Below are 13243 nucleotides of genomic sequence, written 5' to 3' on the forward strand. Positions count from 1 at the left end.
AAGGACCGAAGAGCCAACCGAATTGCTCGAGTCTCCAGGCGATTGATGGACCAAGATGCTTCCTCCAACGTCCAACGTCCCTGGGCTACCTGACCCAGGCAATGCGCTCCCCAGCCCGAGAGACTCGCATCCGTGGTCAGCACCGTCCAATTGGGAGCGTCCAGCGACATGCCCTTCGCTAGATTCGGCGAGTGGAGCCACCAGCGAAGGCTGCGACGGGCAACCCCCGACAGAGGGAAACTCTCCTCCAGGTCCTGAGACTGAGGGGACCAACGAGACAACAAGGCTCTCTGTAATTCTCTCATATGGGCCCTGGCCCAAGGAACCACCTCTATTGTTGCTGCCATCAGCCCCAACACCTGAAGATACGCCCGCGCCGAAGGCGCCCTCTGCGCTCGGAGCCGACGGATCTGTTCTTGCAGCTTGGAGATGCGAGGAGCTGTCAAAAACACCCGGCCCTTCTTCGTGTCGAAGCGAACTCCCAGATACTCCAGGGACTGGGAAGGCACCAGGTGACACTTTGCCAGATTGACCACCCAACCGAGCGACTGCAAGAAGGTCACCACACGGCCGGTGGCCTCCTCGCTCTCTGACCTTGATTTGGCCCGAATCAACCAGTCGTCCAGATACGGATGAACCAAAATGCCCTGCAAGCGCAGCGCCGCTGCCACCACCACCATCACCTTGGAGAAGGTGCGAGGCGCAGTCGCCAGACCGAAAGGAAGCGCACAAAACTGAAAATGTCTCCCTAAGACCACAAAGCGAAGAAAACGCTGGTGCGCCTCTAGAATGGGAATGTGTAAGTAAGCCTCTGTCAGATCTAGAGACGTCAGAAACTCTCCTTCTTGCACCGCTACAATAACTGAGCGCAATGTCTCCATCCGAAAGGAGGGAACCTTTAGAGCTGCATTGACCTTCTTGAGGTCTAAAATGGGCCGGAAGGCACCCTCTTCCTTCTTGGGCACCACGAAGTAAATGGAGTAACAGCCCGTACCTCTTTCTAACCTGGGAACAGGTACCACCGCCCCTAAACCGATTAGACGCGACAGAGTGGTCCGTACTGCTCTTGCCTTGTATCTTGAATGACAGGGAGACACGAGAAAGAAATCGGAGAGGGGACTGTCGAATTCTAGGGCGTACCCGTCTCGCACTATCTGTAGGACCCACTGGTCCGACGTGATCTGGACCCACCTCTGGTAAAACAAGCGCAATCGAGCCCCCACGCGAACCAGAGGCTGGGTCCCCAAACCATCATTGAGACACACGGGACGTACCGGACGCTCCCGAAAAGGAGCCTCGCCCCCCGCGACGGCCACCTCGAAAGGGCTGGGTTCTCTGGAAAAACCGACCCCTAGTCCCCCCAGAAGACCTACCGGGCCGATAACGCCGAGCCTCCTGAAAACGCCCCCGCCCTGCTGCCCCCTTAGACACCTTGGGACGAAGCTCAGGAAGCTGAGGGGCCTTAGCATCACCAAGACCCTTCACCAACTTATCCAATTCCTCCCCGAAAAGCAGAGAGCCCCTAAAAGGGAGGGAACAAAGTTTAGTCTTGGAGGCGGCATCGGCCACCCAGCCCCGCAACCACAGGGCCCGCCTAGCCGCCACCGCAAAGGTCATGTTCTTAGCAGAGGCCCTCAACAAATCGTACAGCGCATCCGCCAAGAACGACGACCCCATCTCCAACTTGGCCAGATCTTGAACAAGAGAAGCCCTATCCGCCTGCGGGCTATCCAGGAGCCTCTCCGCCCAGCGAAAACAGGCCCGAGCCACCAGACCTCCACAAACAGACGCTTGTAGCGCCAAGGCAGACAGATCAAAACTCCGCTTTAGAAAGGTCTCCAATTTCCCAAGCGTCTTGACCGGTCTGGAGGGTCTAGAGGAAAGAAAATTAGCAGGTAAGGCCTAATTTCACCTTCCCCAGCTGCAAAGGAGTGAAATACAAACAGGCTTATGCTACGACCTTTGCTTACAAAAGCACACAATTTTGGAATGCGCTACCCAAAACCCTGAAAACCATGAACAATCTAACCAGCTTCCGCAAAGCTCTGCAAACACACCTCTTTAACAAAGCTTACAAAAGTCACCCTCAGTGATACAATTCATCCCCCAAATCACCCAAACACACCTAAAACACTTCTCACACAACCTACCCAACGTCCGCCCAGCTATTACCTCTTTTACCTCAGCTTATGATCAACTGTATTTCAATCATGTATTGACTCATCATAACCTTACTCTGTAAGCCACATTGAGCCTGCAAAAAGGTGGGATAATGTGGGGTACAAATGCAATAAATAATAATAATAATACCCGGATTATTTACATTCAGTGACCCTTTCTTATACGCCTCTTAGAAATCTGCATTCTTTACAAGATAACAGATTGAGCATACTGAATCCAAAAAGGGCTAGATGGCCAGCTCTCCAGTGATACCCCCACTGCTGGGCCTCCGTTAAGTAATTGACAATGACCAGACAGAGAATATGGTTTTGCACTCTCTTTAGTATCATTTTTGTACTTGAAAGGTAGCTGTTGGTACACTGCTCAAGTGTGTATGCCGCCCTTTCTATACCAGTTGTCTATGACAAGGTATGCTTTTTATACTTAACAATCAGTTGTGTTCTTTTTACTCTGCAATGCATTTACGTTTATGAAGGATTGTGCATCATATGTTCAAGCTGTTTTGTTTCTGTTCCATTGTACCCTCAGAGATCTAGACAGATCACAAGTTGATATGTACATATTCACAATACGATACTGCAGCTTGTAAGCATACTAGATTGTGGTCTGACTTAAGAATACTTTTTACTTTGTAGTAAAAAAAAGTAGTTTTAAGAACTGTACTTTTTAACTTGAGTGTTTTTTTTTGGGGGGGGGGATAAAGCTTTGTACTTTTACTTCACTACTTTTGAAGCAAGTACTTTTACTTTTTACTTAAGTACTTTTAGTGACAAACCCATCTCTTCACTGGATAGGGGAAAATTTCTGGCAACAAGATCAGAGACTGTTGATTTCATAAGACTGTTGCTCCACCTTCCACATTAGGAAAGCAGCCTTTCTGCTTTCACAGAAGGAGCTGCAACCAGTTCCCAGGGCAGAGGCAGTAGGAACAATAGTTGCAGCTGCTGCTTCCGAAGTCTCGTCAGAGAGGTGGGAGACAGGAGCCCAAGGTTCAGAACTACTTCATGTTTTTGAGGAATGACGTAATCAGCCTTTTAAGGGGAAATTCATAAATGAGTTCCAGTTGGAGGAAGGCTGCTTTTTTTTTTTTTGAAGTTCTGACATTTGGAAACTAAAGAACAAATGGCTACTAAAAATCAAGATGTGCACGCTTCACTGGGACAATTGGAACCTTATCTACTGCTTTTTCTCAGTTGAAAACAAGAGCTTCTATTCCAGATATTTTAAATTCAAAGCAGGAGGTATGAGCGTGATCTTGGATCTGAGATATCTGAGCAAATTTCTTTTTCAGGAAAAGTTTAGTTTCAGTCCGCTTCTCTCCTAGTTATGGAACACTGATTACGCTCCATGGCTTTCAAAGATACATATACTCACATACTGAATTCGCTCTTCACACAGGAAGTTTTTCTACTTCATAATGCAAGTAGTTCACTATTGATGCTAAGTTCTTCATTTCAGACTCTCAGAAGCAGCTTGAATACCTTCTATATCGGAGTCCAGCCTCACAACCAACTCATCACCACTTTGTACAATAGTGGATTTTTACTCCAGCTGTCCTTGGGCATATTTTTATTTTTTATTTATTTATTTTTATTTTTGTTACATTTGTACCCCGCGCTTTCCCACTCATGGCAGACTCAATGTGGCTTACATGGGGCAATGGAGGGTTAAGTGACTTGCCCACAAGGAGCTGCCTGTGCCTGAAGTGGGAATCGAACTCAGTTCCCCAGGACCAGAGTCCACCACCCTAACCACTAGGCCATTCCTCCCTAGACAGTCGTCTGCCTTTGTGCCCCACTTTACTGCTTTGTGGTGACAGGAGTCCTGCCAACGAGTACAGCTGGAATGAAACAGCTATAGGTGCTGCTGAAGTTTAATAGGACCCTGAGACCTTTTAGGTAGTAGGAGCACAACCATGCATTTATGCTGCTGTAAAAGATACTTGTACACAGGCAGTGCAGATGCCTGTATACACGTGCGTACTCTGCTTATGGTTAAATCTGCTGTGACACAGCAAAAACCCCTGCTTCTATACAGGCTTTAGCTGTCAGAGTTATGTGGACATTGCTTCAGTTTAATCATGCTGCTGTGTCATGGTATTCCAGAGTGGTTCAGGTTTAACTGATAAAAGCAGGGGTTTTATGTGCTTTGAATTCATGTGAGCTCAAATATCTGACTTGCTTTTTTGCAGTGGTTGTTGCAGCCAACAGAATTGGCAGGCTCTAGGTCATAACGACTTATTCACTTTTGCACTCATCCAATTATCATGAAATTTAGTGTAGAGAGCACCACCCTTAGTTTCTGCTTATGTCAATGACAGACTTTCTTTTTAATTAGCATTTCTCCTTGGGTCACATAAGTGAAGTAGTTCTGCATACTTTTAATTGCTGCCTTATATCTGGAGCAAACTCAGACCCTAAAACATCCACCCAGGTTTTTTTTTTTTTTTTTGCGCAACCCAGTTTACTTAGCGTCTTTGTATTTGCTGTTTCCAATTCATTAGCAGATTGTATCTCTCTTGTTATGCCTGGACAGAACTGACCTTAATGGGGCATGCAGAGACCCACATTGTGTTAGGGTGATGTATTGTATTGTAACATTTATAACCCGCGCTTTCCCACGTATAGCAGGCTCAATGCGGCTTACATAAAAAACAAATTTACAAGATAGCACAAAATGGATAAAACATTTGAATATAATATATAAAGAGGTGGACTAAGAAAGGATAAGGGAGGAAGGTGGTAGAGGTAGGGAGCGGAAGAGGGTGTAAGTTGGGTAAAGTGTTGTGAAAAAGAATGTATAATAATAGTTCGGAGAGGGATGAATTCAAAAGGAATAAATGTCTATTGCCGATCTAATGTGTGCTATCCTCGAAAAGCTTTGTGTAGATTTAGTGCATCTCTTTTTAATTTGTATCCATGCATGATCTCTTTGTGTATGAAGTTGTGTATTTTAATTATCACAACTCGTGGCTTCTTGCCTTCTTGGAATCTCCCGAGCCTGTGTGCCCTTTCGATACAGAGGCCCCCTCTGCTGTCTGAGAGTGCAAACTCCTTTTGAAGCCAATTTTCCAGCATGGGCCCCAGCATTTTGTCAGACACAGACTCAGGTATGCCTACCAGCCTCAAATTGGAGCGGCAGGCCCTATTTTCTAAATCCTCCAGTTTCTCAGCCTGCACATTGATCTTTGCTTCCAGCTCTTCTATCTTTGGCGCGCTTGTGGCCCACGTGTCTTCCATGTCGGACATTCGTTGCTCTAGGTCTTGCGTGCGCTTCGAGATCTCCGCGATGTTGACATCCATTTTGTTCAACTGGGTTGCCAGGGATTCGAATCGGGGCTCTAAGGCTATCTCGATCACTTTTGAGATCTGCGCGAGCTGCCGCTCCGAAAACTCGGCATGCGTTCCCGGCTCCCCGTCCGCCATCTTGGATACCGCGAGCACAGGCGGCGATTTTCCTTTCTCGGTCCGAACACTTCTTTTTGTAGATCCCGCTGGCATGGAGACTAAGAACTGGTTCATACACCTTCCCGCTTCGACTCACCAGGTCAGAGGCTGCCGGAATTTTATTTAGTTGCTGTTTTCAGGCAAAACAAGGAGCGGGGATCCAGGAGCTCAGCTGCTATGCTGCTGGCGCTCTCAGTGCATCACGTGACCTCTTCCTACCCCCAATCATTTTAAAAAGTTGGCTCCTATGAATGGCAGTGCTTATGTGCTTAAATCCAGTTCTGTTTGTTTGTTTTCTCTAGTATTGCATTGCATGCAGATGCTGGATTCTTAGGATTTCCAGTTTTTGCATTTGTTTTCTAATTTGTAGTTCTTTTATTCTCCGTTTTAATGAGGGAAAAGACTATATTGAATCTGTGACTGTGATGAGGGATCCTGCTAGTGTCTTAGTTTCTATTACTGTTACCCACTGTTGGGAAAGTTTCTGTGCATGCTAGGTATGTTTATAGAACTGGATATGTAGGGTTTATACCAAAGTTCGGTCTCATTCTGTGCAGACTGCACACACACAGTGGTAAATAAAAACATTTGCCACACCGCTTTGATAACCCTGGCCTGGAATAGTGGCTTACCTGATTTTTTTTGTTTTTTTTTTTTTACTCTTTCCCGTTTGCAATTTATAGTTCTTTTCCAGCCTATTGTTTTGTACACTGCTATGATACCCCTGTGAAGAGCGGTATATCAAATGTTTAATAAACTAAACTAAACTGCTTCTTTGTTTAGTTCTTCCATCTTTAAATTGGGTATTTCTGTTTCTCAAGATACTTTATCACATGACACAGTGAAAATTTAAAGATGATTGTGTCTTTGAAGGTGATTCAGTATTTACCCTTCTTCCAAATGATATAGCTAGAAAGTAGTTAAAGGGGCCTTGATGTCATTGCATGAAATTACATAGTAAATGGATGGTGAGAGTGTGTTGAGAGTTAATGGCACAGAATACAAAAAAAGGTTTTCCATTTTTATGTAAAGCAGTGAGACTTCTTGTGACTTTAGGTTTACAAGCTGAAACTTTCTAGCAGTCTGTCATGTGATGAGGCTCCATAGCTTCTTGCACTCTGTGTTCCCATACCTTTTGAGTCTTCCCATCCCTTTCTCTGCCCCCCTCTGCTGCCTTCCCTCGCCAGCCTTTTTTGTCCTCATTCTTCATTCTTTTCTCTCACACTTTTCTCATTTTTTTCTTTCCTGCCCTTTTATTGTTCTTTTCTTCCCTCTCCTTTTCTGCTTTTTCCTCACCTATTCTTTCCTTCTATTGTAGATTGTATCTTTTTATTTCTCTTTTTTGATATTTTGCCTTATTAGATTGCAGTAGGAATTTTTATCCTGATGTATCTTGTATTTATATTTTTATGTTGACACACTGTGTATGATACAAGGCCTATTGTAACATGTATTGTGTGTCAGCTTTGTCCACAGAAAAGCATGAGTAAACTTACAATTATGCACAGTACTGTAGAGTACAGATAGCTAAAAGCTACAAAGTGAGCAATCTGATGGCGTCCAATCATCAGCCTGCCTATCTACCCACCTCTATCAGCTCTTAGCCTGTTGGATATCTACAGTTTTCTGCTGGTCTTTGGTGTACTGAACATTTTCTCTCACAGCTAAGCTTCCTGTTTCTGTAGGTGCTGCCTCACTTCCTGCCTCTTTTCTTTTCTTTAGGAGCAGGTAGATGCTGCTGTGAAAACACTTCTTTCCCTAAAAGCTGAATATAAACAAGCAACAGGCCAGGAATATAAACCCAGGAGCCCCTCTGTCACTCAGCTTTCTTCCAGCTCTTCCTCTGCTTCTTCTCTTTCTCATATGTGCCCTAGTGTTGTGGACAGCAAAGCACTATATGAAAAAGTAGCAGAACAAGGAGAAGTAGTACGCAGACTCAAATCGGAAAAAGCTCCCAAGGTATGCTGGTGTTCCACGCTGCAGGGTTCTACTGTTTAGATGTGTGTTTATACCCAGAGAATAAAGTATTTCCAAGAAGATGTACTGGCAAAGGGATATTTCTTGAGCCAAATGCAGTCTCAGAGTTTGCTTTCATAAATTTGTTCCTATTTGATTGAACCATTAAACTCATGTTCACTGATCTCTCTTCCCCATACAAGTACCTACCTGACACATACATGGCACGATGCTGCTGTTGCTTATAAGTGATGTAAAATACCAATCTTATTGACCTTAGTAAGTCACAGAGGTCCCACATCTGCACCTCTTTCTGTCTCACTCAAAATACAGTAAAATAAATGCTTCTGAGTACACCATTTTCTTCAATTTTATTCATGCTAGAATTCATAAGAATACCATGTTATATTTATTTAGCACCATCCAAATAGCAGTAATTTATATGATTAACAGTTGCTTGCATCAGACAAACCTTCTTTTGCTTAAACTTAGTACGGTCCATCCAGTCTGCCCAACAAGATAAGCTCTTTGTACATGATATGTGCTACTTGAAATGTATACCCGAGTTAGATTAATGCAACTTTCTTCCTAAATCATCTCTCTCCCCTTCAATCTGTTCTAAATTCTGTTGCACGACTTCTCTTCCACCAGTGTTGCTACACTCACGTAACTCCTCTCCAAGTCACTTCATTGGCCGCTACCATTTCCATATATGTTCAAATTCCTGTTACTGACTTACAAGTGCATTGGTTCTGCAGCTCTTCAGTATCTATCATCTTATCTTTCAGTACCCCCACCCCCTCATGAGAGCATGAGAGTGCCATCTGGTAAGTCACTCTTATCTGTACCCTTCTCCTCTACTGCTTATTCCAGGCATCATTCCTTTCTTACTGCTTTGACATATGCCTAGACTTCCTGAGTTGGTATTTTATGCTCCATCTCTTGCTCTATTCAAATGTAGGCTAAAAGCCTACATTTTTAACTCTTAACCTCTTATTCACCTGTTAAGTACCCACAATACTCTAGTCCCTTATTTGTCCTGTTTGCCATGAATAGTTGTAAGCTCTGTTGAGCAGGCACTGCCCCTTATGTGTTTTGTGTACTGCGCTGCATATGTCTAGTAGCGCTGTAGAAATTATTATTATCAGTAGTAGTACTTTTTCATCTCAAACAGCTCTAGATTCAGTTCTGTCTGGCTTTCATCCTCTAATTTCCACAGAATCTGCTCTTCCTAAAATATTTAGTGACTTCTATATGTCTAAGTGCCTTTACTCATTCATCAACCACTTCAACCTACTTGCTGCTTTTGACACAGATGATCACAGTCTCTTCCTTGGCATACTGTACTCAATTGGATTTCAAGATTCTGTTCCATTTTGGTTTTCTTCTCACCTCTCCATTTGTACATTTAGTGCATTCTATAGGTCTTTCTCTACTGCTATTCAGATATCAATCTGTGTACCTCGGGGCTTTGTCCTGGGCGTGCTTCTCTTTTCTCTCTCTAACTCTTTTTTAGTACTCTGATATCCTCCCATGTCCTTCACTACCATTTTTATACCGATAATGTCCATATATACTCATATTAACCAAAAGTTTCCCCCAAATGTGCAGTCCCAAATGCCAGCCGCCTTGTCTGACACAGATGTCCCAAGACCACGTTAAGTATAACATGGCCAAGATGGAAGTTGTCATCTTTCCTCCCAATCCCCCCCCCCCCCCCCCCCTTGGATGGCATGTTCCAATTTGCTAGGCCCTTAACTTGGTGTCACTTTTGTCCCTTTCTTCTTGTCTATCACATCAAAAACTCTGCTCAGACATAGTTTCTTCCTCTTTAACATTGCTAAAATTTATCCCTTACTCTAAACCTATCTCACACTTAGATTACTACAGACTATTCAAAATTGAGCTGTATTATATAGTTGTAATGATGTTAAAGGAAGATGTTATCCCTTTTTTACAAGCCCACAACCTCAGTGAAGGTATGAATAAATGGACAGACGATACTGTAAAATCCAATTTGTTTTTTGTTTTTTTTCATCCACCGACTCGACAAGGGCCTGTGTTTCTGTGACAGGCCTTCCTCAGGAGTCTCTATTGGATGAGTTGAGCAATGATGTTGACATTTTCAGCGTATTATAACAGAAATAACCAGGTGCTTGGTAAACAGAAAAACAAACTGAAACAGCTACCGCTGATCACATAAAATACTTTGACTGCCATGCAGTCAGATCAATGTCAATGAGCATCTCTCACTCTTTGTTTGTTTTTTTTTTTTACTTTGAGAGCGGAAGATATTCGTTACCTAACCTCTCTTCCTAATTAATTCTCTTTGTTGGGTGTGTCACACTGATCTGTTCCCTTGTGACTCAGCACTTTGCTGTTCTCTGTGCCTGGAAAAGACTCCCTGAGTTGGTGTACCACTTTCCCTCTGATCATCTTCAAATCAAATCTAAAAACTCACTGCGTTTAAGTTGCTTTTAAATCTTTACCACTCCCCTCTAATAAAATTCTTAGATTCTCTTTGCCATGTGAGTCTGGCCTGTAAGCTCTCTGGGCTAGGGACTATCTCTCATATCTATGCAGTGCTGTGTACACTAAGTGATTAAGAGTAGCAGTATTAAACCATTGAGACAGCTAACACTATTTTTTTCTGTCAGGATAAAGTGGATGAAGCTGTGAAACTACTACTGTCTCTGAAAGCTGAATATAAGGCGAAGACTGGACAGGAGTATAAGCCTGGGCAGCAGCCAGTCACTGTGACGTTTGCCTCTCCCCGTGTGACAGGCATGGATGGGAAAAGTGGTTGTGACACCACGGAAGCTCGAGCTCTGTTTAACATGGTGGCTGACAAAGGTGAAGAAGTGCGGAAACTGAAAGCAGAGAAAGCAGCAAAAGTAAGTTCATCTTTACAGAAGAGCAGTAATGGTGGTGTGATAGCCTGGGGAGGACTTAGTAAAATATACTAACATAGTAGATTATTTATTTATCCATTCATGACTTGATATACTTCTTTAACTGTTGGGCAGGACAAATTGGTTAGCAATCCAAAAAAAGTAAAAGAAAGGAACTATAATAAATAATAGAAAAGACACTTGCAAACAAGAACATACACCCAGGTCAATAGTGTCATTCAGATACCAAGACCACATCACACCGACGTCACTCACCAGTATAGGCCTGTTGAAATAGCCAGGCCTAAAGCATTGATTTAAATTTCTGTAGGGCAAATTCGCTGCACAAAGTTAACGGCATGAAATTCCACAGGTATGGAGCACAAAGGAAAAGGCACCGTGGTGAGTAATCTCCATTTGTGCTGAGCGGGGCCCCAGCGAGACCTTACAGTAGTCATTAACAGATCACAGGATCCAAGCCGGGGAGTAAGGAAAAGTCAGTGAAGTTAAATAAGAAGGTGAACCTTGTTGGAAAACCCTAAATGTCAAGAGCAGAGTTTTGGACTGAATTCGAAATGTTGACCGGTAGCCAGTGATGATCCTTTAAGACAGGTGTGACATGATCAAGTTTGTGCAGATGACAGAGAAGATAAATAGCTGTATTTTGCACTGTCTGAAGCCTTTTGAGTAAAGATATGGAAATCCCCAAGTAAATTACATTACAGTAGTCTAGTCTAGACAACAAAGATAAGATTACGGAATGAAATGTCGTCATCAAAAAATGAGGAAACTGATCGCAACTGCTGCAAAAAAAAAAAAAGACAAACCTGGACTTGCAGAGAGCAAATACTTGTGGTTCGAAAGAAAGACGAGAGTCGAGAATCGCCCCTCAGTAATGAAAACTAGAAAGCGGAGAACTTGTAGTATCGAGCAGTGAGAGAGATTCAGAGGGAGGTGTAAGGTGACCTGTTAGCTAACAGACCAGTCTTGTCACGGTTCAAGGTAGCCACTGGGTGACAGCTCCTAGGCAGTGTTGAAGAGGTTGTAAATCTGGGTTGAACGGGTTGGCCTTATAGAGTAAGAAGATTTCATCAGTGTAGATATGGAAAGAAATATTAAAGTCTTGAATTAATGTAGCAAGGGGGCTTAAGAAAATATTAAAAAGAGAAAAGAAAGTATAGAACCCTGAGGTACCCCACATAGTAGATGGTAGATAAAGACCAGTCTTCCCAGTTTTTCTTGCCCAACACTGCTAAGGACTCATCAGAGCCATTCAAGTCCCACATCCAATTGTGTGTTCAGAGCCTGACCAGCACTACTGTTGTACCTTTTTAGTTTGAATACTCCTTTTTCAGTATTTGTATGCACCACAAAGAGGTTATGGTAATATTTGTTTCCCACTCAGTTCAACATAACCCATACCCAGATGTGCATCAATTATGTTAGGTATATTAAGCACTCCCCGTCAACATTCCCTCTTTTATGACCTTCAGGAAAATCATTATCATAATGCATTTACCCACATCTGTTTTTTCCATAATAGCATAAAACAGCCTAATGTGTGCACAGTTGGGATTGGGTTGAGGGATAGGAGATGTGACTTAGTGGTTACAACAGCAGGCTGAGAGCTGGGAAGCTAATCTCATTGGTGGTCCTTGTGACTTAGAACAAGTCACTTAACCCTCCATTATCTCAGGTACAAATTTTTCTCTGAGGACAAGCAGGCCGTTTGTGTACTCACAGCTGGTGTGGACACTGACTAGTGATTTTAACTTAAAACTTTCTAGCAGTGTCCCACCACACATGCACTGGTGTCTTCCCACCTGACGCATGAGCGTGGGTTCCTCGGTCTTCATTTTTCTGTGGAGTGGGGGGGGGGGGGGGGGGGGGGACACATTATCATGTTCTCCTGTTAGTATGTATTTCTCTCTAGTTCGCAGTGCCTTCCCATGCAGGTATTTTGCTCCTTTTTAAAAAAATATTTTTAATTTCCCTTTAATTTTAGTAGTTTTTTTCAGCACATAGTTACCTTTCATTCTCCAAGGACAAGCAGGCTTCTATCTTCTTACAAGTGGGTGACGCCGATTCACAGTCTGGCATTTGCCATAGTTTAAAAAAGAAAAAGAGCTTTCTGGAGCGCAAGCCGCGCTCCACCGCGCATACGTGAGTGCCTTCCCGCCTATTGCGCGAACACAGTCTCTTCAGTTCTCCTTTTTCCCGTGTGAGGATATGGTGTTGTTTCTTGTCCTCGTCTCACTTAGTTTTTGAGAGCTATTTTGTTCCTTCTGGCTATTTTTCTACTGTCTTCTCTTTGGCCCCTTTTATCAGAACCCTTTTTACCCTTCCTTTAATTTCTTTAAATTGTTTTTGGCCTGATTTTGTTTTTCTCCGTGCCTTGCCCCTTTTTCAGGCACCATTGAGTCATTTAATTTAGCCAGCAAAGTTTTTCCGTCCATGTCCACGAAGATTCCCAGTGGCTTTAAGTGCTGTACCCAGTGCAATCGGACTATGTCGGGAAAAGACACCCATTCTTGGGGTCTTGGGCCTGACCATAGCCCTGCTAACTGTGTTCTCTGTCTTCGCATGAAGAAGAGGACCCAGGTTTCTAGAGATGCTCAACAAGAGAGGATTTTTGGAGCCAAGTCTGGCTTTTTGACGTCGGCATCGAGGTTGGAGGCGTCGACATTGATGTCGAGCATAGCATCGGCATTGGGACCATCGGTAAGCATGGCTACTTCTAGACCCTTAGACACTGGGAACAGTAAAGCA

At 43.6% G+C, this 13243-nt stretch overlaps 1 protein-coding gene across 4 annotated transcripts in view; it reads left to right on the plus strand.

The window, feature by feature from the left end:
• The window catches only part of EPRS (glutamyl-prolyl-tRNA synthetase), a 216568-nt gene that overhangs the window by 124216 nt on the left and 79109 nt on the right, over positions 1 to 13243 (plus strand). For 2 of the 4 annotated variants that reach the window (XM_030196016.1, XM_030196018.1), the window contains 2 exons: positions 7350 to 7586; positions 10241 to 10477. In XM_030196016.1, coding sequence (XP_030051876.1) covers positions 7350 to 7586; positions 10241 to 10477 — 474 coding nt within the window. The remainder of the gene's footprint in view (positions 1 to 7349; positions 7587 to 10240; positions 10478 to 13243) is intronic. The other 2 variants (XM_030196017.1, XM_030196019.1) reach the window with 1 other exon arrangement.

This window comes from Microcaecilia unicolor, chromosome 3 (assembly GCF_901765095.1).
Source record: "Microcaecilia unicolor chromosome 3, aMicUni1.1, whole genome shotgun sequence".
In the NCBI taxonomy this organism is placed as follows: domain Eukaryota; kingdom Metazoa; phylum Chordata; class Amphibia; order Gymnophiona; family Siphonopidae; genus Microcaecilia; species Microcaecilia unicolor.